Source organism: Gallus gallus, chromosome 14 (assembly GCF_016699485.2).
Source record: "Gallus gallus isolate bGalGal1 chromosome 14, bGalGal1.mat.broiler.GRCg7b, whole genome shotgun sequence".
NCBI classification, from domain to species: domain Eukaryota; kingdom Metazoa; phylum Chordata; class Aves; order Galliformes; family Phasianidae; genus Gallus; species Gallus gallus.
Genome location: NC_052545.1, coordinates 730,818 through 749,410, shown reverse-complemented (window position 1 = coordinate 749,410; position 18,593 = coordinate 730,818). Strand labels below are relative to the sequence as shown.

General features: G+C 35.9%; 1 protein-coding gene across 12 annotated transcripts in view; it reads right to left on the bottom strand.

Annotated features, from left to right (window-relative positions):
• MKL2 (MKL1/myocardin like 2) overlaps positions 1-18,593 on the bottom strand; it is a 64,091-nt gene that overhangs the window by 16,949 nt on the left and 28,549 nt on the right. For 10 of the 12 annotated variants that reach the window (XM_046900901.1, XM_015294270.4, XM_004945069.5 and 7 more), the window contains 6 exons: positions 9,660-9,725; positions 8,773-8,828; positions 8,126-8,201; positions 6,982-7,143; positions 6,407-6,588; positions 1,170-1,307 (listed from right to left, as the gene is read on the bottom strand). In XM_046900901.1, the coding sequence (XP_046756857.1) occupies positions 1,170-1,307; positions 6,407-6,588; positions 6,982-7,143; positions 8,126-8,201; positions 8,773-8,828; positions 9,660-9,725 (680 nt within the window). The remainder of the gene's footprint in view (positions 1-1,169; positions 1,308-6,406; positions 6,589-6,981; positions 7,144-8,125; positions 8,202-8,772; positions 8,829-9,659; positions 9,726-18,593) is intronic. The other 2 variants (XM_040647642.2, XM_004945072.5) reach the window with 1 other exon arrangement.

The following is an 18,593-nucleotide window of genomic DNA, read 5'->3' as shown; positions in this document are numbered from 1 at the left end:
TTCTGCTAGTCATGACCTGTCATTATAAAGAGACATTCTTCTGAAGGAGCGAAGCTCAAAGCTGCTTACACTTTATAAATGTGAAAGATAATAACTTAAACACCATCTGTAAGCACCCACAGGTCAGAAGTACTTACAGGTCTAGATTAAAATCAGAGACAGACTGTCCTATCAAGTCCAGGATTACTCTAATGGAGCTTTCAGCACCGCTTTTATCAGCAATATCTTACATATGGTAAAATGCACTTCCTTTACAAGCTCTTTGAAATTATTTTGAGTGACAAGTTGAAGACAGTTACCTAGTCACACAGAAGGCATCAAAGCAGAAATCCTGTGTTGATCCATGCACAATTACTACGCAAGTACCTTGTTTTGGGGGAATATCTGAATTTGTCATTAAGGTCCTGCAGTGAGGTAAGTTGGTACAAGGTTTCACTAGATATAGCCAAATTTATACTAGAAATTGACTATTAGAGGTCATCCTCTGAGAATTATTTTCACGTAGATAGGTAGAAGTCTACATAGTGAAATCACTATAGAGCTGAAACAAGACAGACGTTTTCCAACACAAACCTTTCTCACACTGTATTTGTAAAAGTCTTCCATGCTGCTGGATAAGGCAGTGTAGAAGACAGAACTGAGTGCACCTTTCCAATCTTCAAATACAAGGATACAGTAACTTGAGTGCTTTATTCTCATATGATAAACAAGCTACAAATATATTTGTATGTTCACTGGTTTGGCTATAGGTAAATTATGAATGCATTTGCCTCTGTTACTATTAAATTATTCCCCATACAAAGCTAGATTAGAAGATTAATTTCTCCAGTAGAAAAAAGAAAATCAACATTGCAAAAATCTAATATTACTTCTCTATGTATTTTTTAAAAATTCAGTAACAATGTAGGGCATCACTCTGCTTCAATACTTTATTCAACTACACTGTAAGAACCTCTTGAAATAATCAGCCAGCCCTTACAAGTGTTAACAGTTGATCTCAGTGTACCAAAGCCTCCCATCAACAGCAAAGTATGTTCTGAACACTCAAAGCAGTTTTTATTAGTTATGGATACTGTAACATTACTAACATATTTCTGCATTGAATGTAGCCACTGAAAAACAAAACAGATTAAGAACTGTCTTCAGATGCCATTGTTTCAGATATCTACCTTTACTAATGTTGGCCCAGGCTTTGCTGCAGACACAGTACTTGTGGTCATGGTGGCTGTAGCAGTAGAACGTGTAACGTGTTCGATTGTGGGAGGAGTTTTAAGGAATTCAGGAACTGGAGAGGTTAAAGGTGGATACTAGTATTAAAAAAATATAAGGAAGAAGAGAAACATTAAAAACATCCACAGCATCTGAATAATCAAAAACACGTGAAGCAGTTAAGACAGTTCACAAAACAGTTTTAGAATAAATGACAAAAATAGGACTCTTCCATGTACACAAGTGTGCTATAAACACACATTTTGGCACACTTCAAATATAGCAATTAATAAACTGATTTCTTACCTTGACTTCTCAGTTCATATTTTAATTACTGCATCTAAATGTATCAAAAATCTCATTTTACTCATACAGGATTTACTTCTAGTCTCACTAGGACAAAGCAATAATTGATTTTAATATCATTTTTTAATAGTATGTAATAAATATTTTTACAACAATGATTCCTTACTTAATTAGTACTGTTGACATTTTTGGCAAGTAAAAAGAATGATAACCATAAAGGATTTATAAAACATAAAAGAAGCCCTCAGAAAGGGCAGTGCACACATAATGCTCACACTGTGTCTTGCTTTACAGAAGTATTTTCTCCTTCAACATACATGAAAAACAAACAGAAAAGTATCATTTTTTTCTGGTTTGAAGTTCCTACCCTATCATTCTGAGAAATCCATGAAAAAAAGTAGCTGGAAGGGCATTCAGAAGTAACCTGATCCACTCAAGTCAGGAACATTTTACCAAAACTACTCCTAACATAAGAGGGCTGCTCCGAAAGTAATGCCTCCTATTGGCATTATGACAATGTTGGCCTATGACAGTGTTGTTGCTGCATGACAGATGGCAGCAGAGGGGCACTCTGACAGAATGGCTCCTGACATGGAAGTGTGGATGGAGCAAAGGGGTGGAACTGAATTTGCCCACTGGGAAAAAATGGCCCCCACTGACATTCACTGACACATGTGAATACTGATGGAGACCAAACAGTGGATGTCAGCACAGTGAGGCAGTGGGTGGTGCATTTCAGCAGTGAACGACACACCATGTTCCAGATGACCACGTGCAGCTGTCACACTGTGAAATGAACAGCTCTTGTTCATCACTGGCAAAAATGTGTAGCTAATAGTGGTGACTACATTGAAGAACAGTGTAGCTGAAAATCTGCCCTATCAAATATTGTGGTCTTTATATTGTTTCTAATTTCCATGGAAATAAATAGGAGGCATAACTTCTGGAGCCTACATAGTTCTTAACTTTATAATTGCAAAATTCTTCAAGAACTGACAGCTATCACTGGAGTACCTTTGTACCTAGCACTATAACAACAAAAACAGAAATCTTGTCTTTAAGGTAAGGACTACAGGAAAAGCTGTCAAGTTCCTTCCTTGATACTGCTACCAAACTTTCATACATGAAGGCTTCTACAACCACAGTTACAGATTTTAAGAATACAAAAAGTTCCTGAAGGTTTTTTATATAGAAATAAGTGGAGATTTTATTAATTATATGATTTTACTGATTTTAAATAAAAGGAGGGAGAGGTTAAAGATAGCTAAAGAAAGAATGGAATGTACTGTTACCAATCGTTTTCAGGCTTACCACTGTTGGATACCGATCTGCTTGAAGCAACATTCATAAATATCACCTTAAAATTTGACCCTGGATACACCACACCTATACTTGAAGCAGCTGACTGAAGTTACAGAAAAACACCATATTTAGAAAAAACACCGTTATTTACTGAGTTGAAGCCTTCACAGTTTTCTGTGTGAAGTCAGAATCTTGTGGACACAAAGAAAATCTTACCCCATGAATTAGTGCTCTCAGAAAAACCTTTCATGAAGGTCAAGAATCAACATAGGAAAATTAACCTATTTTTTTCAGAATGAGCACACAGTATTAATGCAGCCACATAATTTGAAGAAATTATCTTCAGTAGCATTTGCTAAGGAGGTGCAACCACTATGATGTTACTGAGTAGGTATAATTCAGTAGCCTGCACTTTCCTGAGTTTGTTTCCTTGCTATTACAAGCACTGTGTGTATTACTTCATCTATAAATGTACCAAATACCATAAAGACTTAGGATTTTCTTTTAATTAGTATTTTCCAGCCACCACGATTCCTGCCAGAAAATTCCAAAATGTTTTCTAACATAACAAAATTTCATTGAGCTCAACTCTTCAACATCCACTCTTTCTGTGCTGAAAGCTGCAAATAGGCTACCTAGCTCTCATAAGCTATTTAAACTGTACAGTGGTTTTGATCCTTCTTCTCCTTTTCATTTTTTTAGCTAAGTAATACTTTCCAAGATCTTGATCAGCCAAACTCCTGGCAATTTTTACTCTGTAAGGACCTTTTATTTTCTGAGAATATTTCCCCCCCTTTCTTAAAGGTGGAGTCTCTGGGATATCTGATTTTACATTATTTCAAAATGTATGTTACTGAACCTCAGAGAATTCCACATACAGTGCAGTGTATTTGGAAAAAAGCACCTCTGTTTCATTGCTACTGGGTGAAAAGAAACATGTAGCACAGCCATCCACAGGAAAGCTTCTGATACTGCTTTAGTGAATGGTAAGATTTAGTATGCCATGCTTAGTCAATGAAACACTGCACATGTCTGTCTTGTGTGAGAAGCAGGATAAAGATATAAATACCTCTGTTCTTATAACCAACTCTAAAAGTGTTTGCTCCGTCCATTATCTACACAGTACCTGTTATTTGCTGGTCTTGGATAAGAAATGGCAGGGGACTTCAGAAGGACTAATCCTTTAAGAAAGGTGTGTGGATGCTGTAACTTATCATATTGTATCACATTTAATGTCAAGTTTAAAAAGACTATTCAAGGTATAGCAGTGTTATTTTAAAAAGCACCCAGTTGGTCTTCTAGTCAAAGTATCTATCATAAACCACACTAATGTAAACAGGAAAATATTGATGATTAATGTAATGATTGTCAGTAGTTCTTAAATTTCCTTTTTATAAAGTCTCAACTAAAAATAATTTAAAATATTTGCTATTTCAGCTTATTCATTACATAATCTTTCATAATTTGTCATTTTGATCCTTTTTGGATGTCAGTACATGACAGTAACACGAATTCAAACTGCTTAGTGACTCGTTATAGGAACAGCTGCATGAAGAGAACACAATAAAACAGTTTAAAATGGAAAAGTCAGTATCTTTCAGAAAACGATCTCTTAAATTCTGCTGCTTGAAACTCATGGTGTTAAATAATCACCTTGCCATAGCGTTTTACTTCTTCCTTACATTAACTATCCTGAACTACAAAGGACTTTACCTCTATGAAATAAAAGACTTTTTACAGACTTGCCAATTTTACTGCAAGTGCCAATGAGGCAATTAACCACGTATGTCATTTACCTGTTGCGCTTTTAAATCTTAGTTTAAGAATGTAAACAGATCTCAGCTTCTTCACTTGATTACTTCACAAAGTAATGTAAGGATTACATCATATGAACAGATCTTTTACTTCCAGATACAGATGATATTATTTCTGGACCTTTTCTTGTAAATGCAAATAAGCATTTAGCAGGTCAACAAGCTGCAGTGAATATATTATGAAAATAGTTATTCAATTCTTTCTCATCAAACAAAATTCAGCTGTTTTGAAGATAATTGTTTCGATGATAACTGTTTAACACCATCAGAATTGTTGTTGTAAAGCACCTCACCCTTAGCAGATGCAAATACATCAGGTCGAATCAAGTTTTGGGTCATCAGTAAACATGAGCTGAAGGTTCCCAAAGTTATGTTGCTTTCTCTGAGGCTTGAAAAAGTGTGGAGGAGGAAGCTTTGAAAAGAACGCTGGCTGCACTTCACTGTTTTCAAAATATTCTTTGTACTTTCTATTGCAATAAGATGTAAAATTTGTCAGAGGAAATTAGAAGAATGAAGGATCAATTTCCAAGACAGAACCTGCAGAGACATGCTGGCTCATTTTCTTTATTTCATAAGGAACAATAAAGTAAGCATCAGTTTTATTCTGCAGAGGAGCAGCTTTGCATTTTAGGTCTGTACACAGAAGCGATTGTAATGCATTATCAAATCCATAAGCAGAGGATTGAAGATCTTTTCAAGTGCCCTTCCAGTCAGCTTCAAGTGCTCTGTTGTTTTGTTGGTGCAATCATGTATCTATCTTACGCTTCCTGCTTGTAAAGCTTTTGGCATGTATTGCTCTGAGTATTTTTATTTAGCTCTCCATTTAGAATCTATTTCTTAGGAATCTAATTTCATGTGGTTTGTTTTCAGTTTCTTCAGCACAAACCGTATTCATTTGATATGAAACTCAATTAATGTCTTATTTTTTATGTTAGGGAACAATGAAATAGAGCAGATGTGCATTACATTGTGTCTGGCATTGTTTTTTGAGCATGAACTTTGCAATATTTTTGAATTACTGCATTAATAAGTAAATAAAGGACAGTATCAAGTTGTCCATGGCCATTAAAAGAATTGGACAACAATGTCTTGGGAGAACAGGCAACATTAATCTCATATACAGCTGTTTAATTTTACATTACTTTATAAACTAAGAACTCAATATTCAGTTCTGTCTTATCTTTCGGTTTGTGTTATTTTAAAAACTGCAGCGTAGCTTCCCTGTGCAGAGCCCTGGCTTTGCTATAAATCCTCTGGCACTTTAAATACATAAATAAAAGCATTTTCTACAAGCACGCTTAATAGAACAACAAGCATAAAAACATGGCTCGTTTGTGGACTTTCCTGATTGTTTAACAAATCACTGTCAGACAACACATAACAGCTCTGCTGCTTTTTCCTCCTCTGAAGCTTTTCATCTGTGTCTTTCTCTGCCAAAAAAAAATTTCATAGGAGGAAAAGCAGAAAGCTTGAAGACAGACATTAAGTAATCAATAACAGCCGTAGCAAACCGTGGATGTGGCCTTTTAAACAACTTCTTGGAAAGCAGCAGTTTTTCTACTGGCCATAATGAATTTCAGTGAATCTGTACTATGGGAATTTCATCACCGCCAACAGCCAAGCAAGGACTCCAGTCCATAATTCTTAACAGAAAGTGGAGTCCCAGTCAACTCTTTGCAACAGCAAAGATATTAATTTCATGTGTAACTGTGCCCCATTTCTACAGTTCCAAAAATATACTGTGGAGATTTTACTTCAGTGTTTTAGAACTGTACCTGTGTTGAAGTAGTAGCATTTGGTGTTATTGGTGATGGTGAGTCACTTGTTTTTGGCTCACCAGGGGAAGCAGAACCTTGGGATTCTTGGCTGGCTGGCTGATCTGGTGATAAAGCATCACTGCTGTCTTCATCAAATGAATAGTCATCCAAAGCTTGAGGGTAACTCTCTTGTCCAACTGCTAGAATGTTTATAAAGAAACAAGCAAAACAATTCTTTTTAGTTATACAAATTAAATTTAGATGCTTACTAGTGGCAGAATTAGGTAGCTGCTGGAAACTGACCACTTTTCAGGTCAGTCTGAACGTATTGTATGTTAAGTATTTTACTGCATTTTTCATATAATGATAGCCATATAGATGATATTATTAAGAAACAAATACTTTCAGATGAATGATTATGGTCTACGTATTTCTAACTTGGCTTTGAACAAAAACTGGGTAACTATATTCAGTTAAATGATGACACAACTTAGGCATCAGAAGCTGAAAGAATAAGAACTAGCAAACTGTATGTTTTCTTCTGGTGAACTTTACTCTTAAGACTTGATATATGCTGTAGCTCTTCTACTTGCCTATAATTGCCTCTTTAACACTGGAATCTACAGGCAGAATATTTTTTTCTACCAGTTCCATAGGGCCAGGCCTCTGCGCAATCTTCTCATTCAGATCATCTGCCAAGCGAGCTCTCTTCAGTTTCATCTGAGTGGCTTGCAACGAAGGCTCTGCAAAGGTCTCTAAAATATATGTTGATTTAAATATTCTATTCAATCTTTCTCCAATTTCATGACAACTAGCATTGTCTCACCTAACCATTTTACCTACATCAAAAACATACAAGTATTATTTGGAAAACTCTCAAACTAGTATTACGATGATATGAAAAGATACTTTCCATCTCCATGTTTACATTTTCTAAAAAGTAAAATAGATATATACAACCTATTTTTTAAAAGCAATAATAGTTTTGTAAACATTTTTATAATGTCCAAGAATAAAGCAAGGAATACAAAACAGCCAATTCTAATTAAAATTTAAAGATACCGTTCGCTGCTTTAATATTTACCAGTGTATGCTATGGTAAAGGTTTAACTGATAACTGATTTTTCAAATAGAAAATTTTCAAAATTGTATTTCAGGAAAACTGGAGATATTTTGTTGATACGGAGATGGTTTGTCAAGATAAAGACTCCTCTCTGGTGCTTGATCTATCCAGACCAAATGCATGTTTAGAAACTAATGAACATTAAACTGACTTGGATTATGGTTATTTGGTAATTTCTGTAACTGATAAGATTATGATGAACCACAGTAATACAGATTCTTTCAAAAGCAGATTACTGTTTCAAATGACCTGAGCAACAAGCAAAGTAACATAGCAAGGTAAAAGTCAAGTTTATAATAGACAGGGGTTTTTGGGGAGGAAAAATGTCCAGAATTGTCAACTCTTTTAGGGTAATGAGTAGAAATTGAAGTAATATTTATATGTATATACACCATGGCATAATTACCATTAGGGACTAAAAGCAATATGCACTTGTCAACAAATGCTCAGTTAAGAATACTTTCACTGCCACAGCTGTATGTATTAAAGACACTGTAGAAGCAGAGAAACATACAAACATTTAGAAATAATTCACATCAAAACCTAGTTCAGTTAGACAGCTGAGTGCGCCACAGTAGCTCCTTCTAATAGCAGCTTAAAAGGCATGTACATACCTTCAAGGATGTGCATTCTGACGAGCTCAGACCGATCCGGTCTGCTGCGAATCTTGTGCTTCAAAAAATTTTCAGTCTTGAAAGAAATGAAGAATTATCATTAACTGGTGTTTATTTGAAAAAGCAGAAAGTAATTCACTGATGTCCAACAATGAATATTTGCAGTTGCCTTCAGATCAGTGGACACGACTGTTACAAGCGGGCTACCAGAGAGGGTTTTGCTTTACTTTGTTTTTGTTTTTCAGTCAAGCTGTATTAATGAATTTCTATCTTCCCAAAACAAATTTGGAATGTTTCTGGAGTTGATCCCTTTGCGCCACACTAAATTACGGTAGTACAGATTAGATATTTGCTACAGAAATATAACACAAGCATAATATAATCCAAGTATTTTTTCCTTAGACTACAGGGGGATATGTGTTACAATATGACCATAGTTAATTCCACATACGTGCTTGATCTAGGAAGGATTAAGAAACTTCCTTAGATTTGATGCCAACATATTATTCTAACAGATTCTTTTAAGATACAAACCCATATTATTACTGTAATGTTTTTTTTTTTTTCAAATAGAAAATTCAATATCGTATATACAACTGACAGTCCATTTTCAGATGTTAATGGCAGGTTTACACAAAATGGTTTACCCTGGCTCGCTCCAGGCTCTTTATCTGCTCGTGGAATGCAGCAGGACTTTTCAAAGCTGTGAAGGGAAAAGTAAGAGTTAAGTAGATGAAAAGTGATTAACAAAAGAAATATCCTAGTCACCATGTGTGTTTGGGTGTTTAATGCTATATTAAGGCAGTGTTTGCATCTGACCAGGCTTACATTTGACTTATGCCGATTCTATTAATTTCTGTTTTTTTTTTTAATTTCTATTTAACACTGAATACATGGAATATTGATTTTAACAGATATCACTGCATAACAGTTAACTTTTTCACAGAGTACATTAGAGACTGTTAACTAAAACTGTTCCACAGCATAAAATTTATGAGATAGGACATAAAATGCCAGAATACTTTCATTTATTCCACTATTCACTGAAATACCGGTCACTCCTCTGAGAGAGTGGTCAGGTGCTGGAACGGGCTGCCCAGGGAGGTGGTGGAGTCGCCATTCCTGCAGGCATTCTAGAAACATTTAGATGTTGTACTGAGGGACATGGTTTAGTGGGAAGTATTGGTGGTTGGTGGGCATTTGGACTGGATGATCTTGGAAGTCTTTTCCAAACTTGGTGATTCCATGATTCTATTCTATAATTCTACATTACTATATATAGATATATAGATATTCATGTATACCTATGCTATACTTGCTGTTACTAGGAAGAGATGAATTGTCCTTTAATAACTATTTATGCTGATTATTCAAGAATTTTGTATAAGCCTCATGTGTTCAGAGTAGAAAATACGATGATCCTACATCATGTATAAATTCAAAGCAATATTCAAGGAGACGGTTAATATTCAGAAAGCCTATTTGCCTAGTGTGAAAATCACGCAACAGCAGCTAGAAATAAAGCAAGTCTTACGTGGCATGATGCCCTGGTCCACCAACTGTTCACGTGTCCGTCTTTGTTGTAGCCTCAGCTGAAGTACTGACAAAAGAAAACAACCATTCAAATGTAACCATAATATCCCTCTTAAAAGTTCAAGACAAACTTTCAAAAGACGCTAAGTACTTCAATTTTAGAAATACTTTTGCTATATGCATTTGGACCTGACAGTAAGACTGTAAGACAAGCATTAAGGATCAACTGCTAGGAACATAATTTGCAGCAATCTAAATCCTTATTTACAATGGATTTTGCAGTCAATTGTTCACATCTCATAAAAGGACTGCTTCAAGCATACATCACAGAGAACTCATGCTTCCCCTCCAGAAAAAAAAAAAAAAAATATATATATATATATATAGTTAATTTTCCCTTGTACCTGTATCATTTTATCATAGTGCTTCACTATTTCTTAGGTATGTATAGCTGTTAACCTAATGTGAAATTTCATCTTTTGTTTGAGAGATGGTCAGGATGCTTGGTCAAGAAAAAAATGCACTAAATTTGTAATACTTACATTCTCAAATTCTGCCTTAATAGTTTATTGTGGATGTATGGTTATGACATGCTGTTTCCATTGTATTTCACAAGGAAGCAAAACAAAGTAATACATTGTCCAGAACATCAAAATGAATGCAATTTCTAAAAATTAGGCAAAGGACAAACTTCATTGTTTTCAGAATTTAAAAGGAACCAGCTTATTTCCTGTTCTGCAGTACAGGAAGGATACTCCTCTGGCTTAAGCATTACTACCGGGAATAGCAAGGCAAATGCTGACAACAAGGACGTTATTTTCTTATGTGACTCAAACACTGAGAATTTAAACACAAACATTTCAGGGCTGTGCCACAGCAGCTCTATTCACAGCTTACAATATTGTTACACAAGAATTTGTGTTCTTACACAAGAATTACAAATAACAGAGATGTGAGAACATGGAACAGCAGCAGACCTAGAGCTGTCTTCCCCAGATCCAGACACTGACACGATTCTCAGACAAAGATTTTTCCATCTTCATATGAAAGGGAGCAAACTTCTATTTGGCATTTGGCATTCTAATACACTAACACAGATGCTTACTGTTAGGTCATTTGGTTGGACCGGGCAGTCTAAACACATCCTACCACCTCAGCATTTAATGGTTATTGCATTTTCACTTTTCACTGGCAAGTCTGTGGGAGAAGAAAAATCAGAAAGGCCTCACACTGCGGTTTGGCAATACAAGCAAGCTAAATAACTACTTCAATACTTCTACTCTGTATTCCTCTGTATCTGCTCAAAGAATATGTTAAGAAGTTTGCCTGAAGTATATGCAACTTCTGAGACTTCTCTGAAAAACAAGCAAACAAATGAAAACACAGCCCTACACCACCTAAGCATCAACACTGCAAAAACATCTCCCAGGATATGTTACTTGTATTTGTGATTGATGGAATTTCTGTCAGTTCTTGAAATGAATGTTGCTTGGCCATGACTGTGATTGGTGGAATTGATAAAGGAAATGGCAGAGGGAGAAAGTAAAAAAAGCAAAAAGAAATAAACCAAAGTATGTAGGTATCTTATCTCTTATTTACCAAACAGTTTAAACAAATTCTTTAACAAAAATTAATTCCAAATATAGATGATGGGAAACTCTGCTATATAATTTATAAGTGTATTCTATCCACAATTTGTGGCTTCAGTCACGATCAGATACTTGGCTTAAGCTTTGTGGGAAGGAGTAAAAACTCATCTGTATCCTCAGCAATGTGCAAGTCTGAGAAGCCAGTACGTAATGTACTGCAGCAGGATGAGAAAAGCAATACGTGTGCAGCTGAACATAAACTGTATGTGCATTCATGTGACATTTTAGCATTTCTTAGCAAAAACGTGTAACAAATACTTATTGTGTCTCATAACACTATTTGTCTACCCATCATCAGTTAATCTACACTGGACATCACAGAGCAAATTAGATATGGTGCTTCTGAAGTTGAGCCATGTGTATCTGTACCGGAGCACTGAGAAAAAGAGAAATAAATGACACAGAACATTCACTTACTAAGTAAATATCAAGAACTTATACATTACATAGCCAGGGAAGGACAGCCTGTATGTAGCATGACCAAGCACTGAAGGGAGAATACCAAAGAAAACATAACTCAGAGATAATGATATCTCAAAGATAATGCAGAGAAGACAGTGATTGAAGATTCTGATTTGATCAAAGCGAGGAGGTTAAATAAAGTTGGATGAAAAACTAAGATGGGAAAAGAAAGTTTGGCATCCAGTTTTTGCTGTTGTCGTTTAACTGCTGAGCACTTAAATGTGTGACTGAAGAAAATAAAGCGTCTAACAGAAGTCACTGCAAATTAAAAAACTAATGTATTAGTTTTAGAAGTTGAAAAGCTGAAAATTGTTTTTGCTTTTCCAAAGCAAACAAACCAGGAAAAAATCTAGGATTTATACATCAGTGAAAGACATAAGGATTTAAGATGCCTTTCATCACATGGAGACAAAAAAAAAAAAAAAAAAGAAGCTGAGATGTTTCTAAGGAGGAAGTGGCAACTTGTGGTACATGAGTTGGATAGCTCCATCTAGACAAAAGTCAGCTTACAGGTCTGCGTGTCAGAGCAGATGGTCACAGTACAGGCAGTAAGGACCTTTATAACATCACTGTAGTCACAGAGACTCATCCCTACAATTTAGCAGATATACATTATATACAGAATTGTATCATTATACTGAAGATGAACCTGTAGTGGGTATGAAGAAAGGGAACTAAGAATTTATTTTATGAAAAGCTAGAAAGGAAATGGGGACTCACAAAAAGCTGGAACAACCAGAAAGATTTGGAAGATGGGAGTCACGGAAACTAAATTAAAAGGTTTTAATAAGGAAAATGTGATGAAATTATATTCAAAGACAAGAATGAAAGGTATGAGAATGGAGCTCAGGTTGCAATTTTAGCAAAGAATCGCCAATTTCTTTCAGGGAGAAACTATACAATAGTTTTTAGGTTATTCAAATCTAATGTAAATAAATTAAATCCAAAACTGACTTTCCTGATTATATATAGAAGTAGAAATCCACTCAGCAAAAGATTTCTGCAGCAGTCAGTAACATATAAAGTAAATCTAATAAGGATGGATAAGACAGGAGGACACAGCTTACAAATAATCTGAAATCTGTCAAGGCATTATACTAATTTATTATACTGTATTATTTGTTCTCTGTCTCTCTCTATGTATATTTCTTTTTTCTGTTGTTTATTTTTAATAACCATTTCCAGACAAAATGATGAAATCCAGGGAAGGGAGAATTCAAGAGAGATAAGGTACTATAAAACCAAGTTCCCCTGGGGTACATCTTATTCAAATGTGGTGTTGAACAAATAGCTCTTTTCTGGGTGAATCTATTGAGCCTGTTGCCTGATTGTTTGCTTCTCACTCTTACACTTTTAAAGTCAGGTAGTTAACATACATAACATCTAGAATCACAGAAGATGGATCTCCAAACTTAAGGCCCAGAATCAACAAAGATTAAATATGTTAATACAGTGCAAACTTTAGTAATACCATTTCTCATATTTAAACATCTATGTGCAAAGGAAGGGCTACGTTAACACCACTGAGCAAATGCAGTTGCTAAAAGCACAAACATTTTGCACTTTAAATTATCTGACAGGAATGCCCCCTTCACACCACTGCCACTCTAAAGAATTGTCTTCCAACTGCTTCTGAATACAAGCCATGCACAGAGAGGTCAGTCAGACTCCCGTTTTGACCTGGTGGAGGCTGTACTTTTTTATTTTCAAGTCAGTGTATAATTTTAACGCTTTAGCACCAGGCTGAGATTCTGAAATTTCCATGTTTTCCCCACTTACTTTCTGAATAAGTAAAAATAAAGCGTGCTATTAAATGACTTGGAGTACAGTTACTAGCCAAGTTGAGCAAGTGATTTTCAGCCATCACTCTGTTACAAATTTGTAACTTGTATCCTATGGAAAAGGTGTCTCAAAGTAGTACTATATAATCCCAAGAACTGGAATGCAAGGAGGCCAAAAATAAACTGATAGTTGTCCGGCAGGAACAACGCTATCTGCACTGACTGGCGAGCTTTCACCACTGCTTCTTGTCTTGAAAAAAAACAGCACACACACTGTGTGCAGCAATTCTAGCACTGGTTCCTCATCTAACACCACTTTATATCCTGTTATTTTCAATTCAAATTGAAAATGTATCTTTCTACAAAAGGTGCTATGAAAGTATTCAAATAGTTGACATTTAACAAGTATAGAAACGCAACAGGCTGAATCACTGAGGTGTTCATTAACCAGCATACAGTTATTTCAACTGACAGCAAGAAGAATAATGTATTGATTAAAAAAAAAAAAAAAAAGTTCTTTATGTAATCAACTCACTGCTTCCTCCAGTGGAAATGAGCTATTTGTGTCCTTAAAACTGCAAGGAAAAATGGGAAAATGCCATCTCCAACATTCCAGCATTCTCTCTTGGAAATTTCCAAGAGCGGTAGGAACTCCGCTGTGGGCTGCTAGGCTGGCTGCCATGGAAACAGACAGTGCGGGGAAACAGGGTCGTTTCCTTCAAATTAAAATCTGTTACACAGAAAGCCTCCATTTAAAACAGCCTCTCTTAAAACAGCCTTTACACAGGCAGTCTCTGACATGCTGGGCTTGAAGCACAGAGCAATAGATGTTAACAGCACATGTTCTAGTTGCAGTGAGGCACTGCTGCAGAAGGCGATTCTATCTGCTGCACTGTAAAATACAGTCCTCCGTCAGAAGTAATTTATGACTCATTATAGCACCAGGATTAATACAAGTGTGTGAGCAGCAGGGTGGCAGTAAAGTAAGAGAGTGTTTTAACAGATGGCAGGTGGCCTTCACAAGCAATCTATGGTAACAGCAAATACAATAACAAGTTTGCACACAGCTTTACTCATTTCTGTGTGTCCAAACTCAGAAATTTGATGACGTAGCGCTCTTTTCATTCATATGGCATGCCTACGAAAGAAGGATGGTGCGGAAAAAGCTGTGAGAATATTAGCTACCTATGATTTGTGGAAGTGATTCTGACTTGTTCAGCAGGCTAAAGATAAAATGCATCAACAGTCGTCGTGACGACCTCCCACTAGCCTGAAGATGATGCGACCTGTTTAATTTTAATTTTAAAATAGAAACAATTGATCAATCATTAAAGAAATCTGACACCACCTAAATACAGAATTTTTGCATATGCCAGTGTCATTAAAAATATATATATTTTTTTTTACAAAAAAATCCCTTACCTTTTTTTGCATATTTTTATGTATTTTTTTCTATTATTTTATATGTGAATTTTCTGCTAAGAATGTATCCAACACGATGTAGGAAAAGTAGAACTGTCTCTTATGCATACTCATTTTAGCAGATACTCAGTTGTACCATCATTTGATCTCAGAAATGACGGCAGCAGAGACTACTGAGGGCTGTTTCAAACCATCTTTTCCGAATTCCAGAGGGAAATCCTACAGCACTGTGCTTGAAGCTTTTGTGTGTAAGCAGTAATATTGTACACATAGCTGTTTCCAGAAGTAACATTATCATACTGAAAGTAGGAAATGAAAAGCTAGATCAGAAGGATAGTGAAGTGTGATCATTAAAAACAAAGAAAATGAAGCACAACAGTATTAGTTGAGAAGCTTAAATGAGTAGGAAACAGAACAGTCTGTATCTTTTCCTATTGCTATGGAACATGTTGCTTAGAAACAAACCAGAACATGCAGAAGCCTCTGAAATTACTGGAAGGTCTGTTGGGATTAATATATATGTATGTATATGTTAAAAGCAAAACCTGTACTTTTACAATTCTTTCAAAATCTTTAAAATTAAAAAAACAAAACAACAACACAAACTACCATCTTGGATATAAAACCTAAAAAAACAAAACCATTTTGTAAAATTGCACACAGTAAGTATATTAACAGTAATTACATATTCTAAATCTGCAATAACCCTCTGCTTAGTACCATCTATTAATGTTTTCTTAAAATGGATTTGCATTTCCTCCATTATTACTATCAGCTCACAAACACACTGTCAAGAGACTAATGGGTTCAAACTCTCCATCAGCTACAGACTTTCTTTGTGATATGTCTGGAGTGTATTCCATTGACTGATGACAGATGATTTCCAGCAAAGCCCTCTTGGGAAGTTAATACCTCCATTCTCCACAGTCTTCCTACACACAGTAGAGACAGCAAACAAAATGCGCACCCAGGCCAATCATCCAGGTCACAAGATTACATAATATCCTAAAACAAGGAAGGTGGATTTATATTTAAGATGGCTGGCGCAACCTGGGATGGAAGCAATGGCATTGTGTCAATTCTGCTATGTAGACAATAACATAACTTCTGTGGGGGCTTGCTCAGTGGATGAGTCAGTGACAACAAAGTCACTGCCTTAGAAAGACTGGAAGTGCATACATGCACTGAGGAAAAGAAACCTCTAGCATAGCAACAGAACAGACAGTGGCTTCAGAGTGTGGTTTCATAACTTACTCTGATCTAAGACTGCACAATGCCAGTGAAGAGGTAATGGTCTCTTCCTCTCTCCAACCACAGCTGCTTCACCTGCAGCAGTAACATCAAAGATGTAGCCTGCCAAGTCAGTACTCTGACCTGGGAAATCTAAGACTACTGAAATAGCCTTCAGTGATACCTACTCACTGATCCAGCTCACTTCAGGACTGCAAAATCACTAATGCCAGCATGAGAAAGAGGATGGCAGCAAATAGCACAATGCTGAATGAGACGGCAGCTATTTTTTGGCAGCAATGGCCTTAGGCCTTACTCTCCTTGAAAGCTTTGGGAAATCTTGGCATGACTGGAGTTGCATAGCAAGTTTTCTTAGAACTCCTGGATAGCCACTGTATCTTCTAATTGTATATAGATAGTGTATAATATATAATTACTACACTGTGACCTTGGTTTATCAAGGTATTTAAGCGTGTGGCTATTATAATAGCACTACCATGTACTTATTCTCTGTTTAGGTGCTATACTGAAGAAGAAAAATCTGTAGTGTGTTGGTTTACTTATAAGACATACAATTATCCCACTGTCATTAAAGAGACCATTTATGGTAAATAAAGTTAAGGACAGTAATATAGCCTCACAGGATCAGTACACTGCATTTGAAGTGCTTCCTTTTATTAACTATGACCAATGGTATACTATTTTTTCAGCATTTTCTTACCTGTATTTTAAGAAACATACCTGATAAACTGCCACTGATGAGGGGCACTATATATAAATACTTAAAATATATTTACATAAATATACACTATATATAAAAACTTAAAACTTAAAAAAAAATAAATGCCAGCAGAATCCTCAGGAATATGTGCCACCACAGGATAGCAGTAGAGGTGCAGAGTATGACCAATACTCAACATGCCAGCAATAGCAGTAAGTCTGCTAAATAAACAATTCTCATGCAATATTGATTTAACTGCATGGATGAAGGGAAGTAACTGCTCCTGCCTAAATCTGGTAATTCATTAACCAGACAGCATGAAGATATTTGCAGCAAGCACCTGAGCAGTGCCTGTGCTTCTCTCATTGTGCCCTGTATCCTGTTCCTAGGACTTGCCAGTCTGCAGTTCCTCACAAGACAATAAAATAAAAAAGCAATACGAACCCAGGAAATTAATTATGCTTTAAGGGGAGAGAGGGAGGGAAAATATTCTTTCCTGGTCAGCTTTGTTTCCTCACAGTAACTGGTAGGCAACTGGTAACTCTGAAGCATGGATTAATACATGAAAGATAGCACCATACTCATTTCTTCCACCAATTTTATAATCTCTTCAAGAACTTCCCTGCACAGCTGTACATTCTTGAACAAGCTCAGTAATTTCTGTACTGGAACAACCTAGGGTACAAAGCAAAACTGCCCAAATTCATTGCTCATTTACAAATGTAGCCAAAACATATTCCTGATATATGCACTGTTGATGACATCAATTCTTTCTTACTAACTGTATGCACAAAGATGTCCTTATTTCATCCAAGGCTTTTCATTTAATTTTCTACATGCTTTGTCTGTTTGCTTGGTATTACATGACAGTGCTTCAGGAATTTCTGAAAAAGCTGCTTAGCTACCTTTGCACAGTGAGTCTCAGGGACAAACAGTTTTCGTTCCTTGCCCATACAAAAGGCGATTTTGATAAAATGGATAAAGCTAAGAAATATTTTCACAGAACTGATGAGAAATAACGATAGGACTGCACCCAACAGAATTTATGCCTGAAATAAGCAAACTCTCTCATTTTTAGATTTATCAAACGTACATGAAACAGATGAGGAAGCAAAGGCTATGTCACCTGCTGAATTACACGGATTTCCACATACTTCATCTCGGACTGCTAAATGAGTTTTAATTTTTTCTGCTTTAACCATTCACATGTGGTACTGAAAAGTATCTGAACAAGAAAGGGAAATCTGAAAAATATCTAAACTACATATTTATACTAAAAACTGAAAAGGTGAAGATAGCAGATCTTTACTGCATAACAGATTTACTATGTTTTCAATAATTTGTTCTATATACGTAACAAAGAAATTGCTTGCTTTTGCTAAGCTTTAGAAAGAAGACATGCTGGAAGAAGGAATCCTGTATTCCCTCAGGTTCAAGTGGGCCTGTTCGAATTCTCAAGGCAAACACTATGAGAAGGAAGCCACTTCTTCTTGTTAGCCTTCTCTCTTCAATCACTGTCTTTCCATCAGGAGGAAAGGAAGCAGCACTATTTACCTCCCAGCTATAGATACTTATTTGCATCAACACAGTACACAGTACATTATACCCATTAAAAAAAAACAAACAACAAAAACAACAAACCACAAAATCTTTGTTATATAAAAACGAGT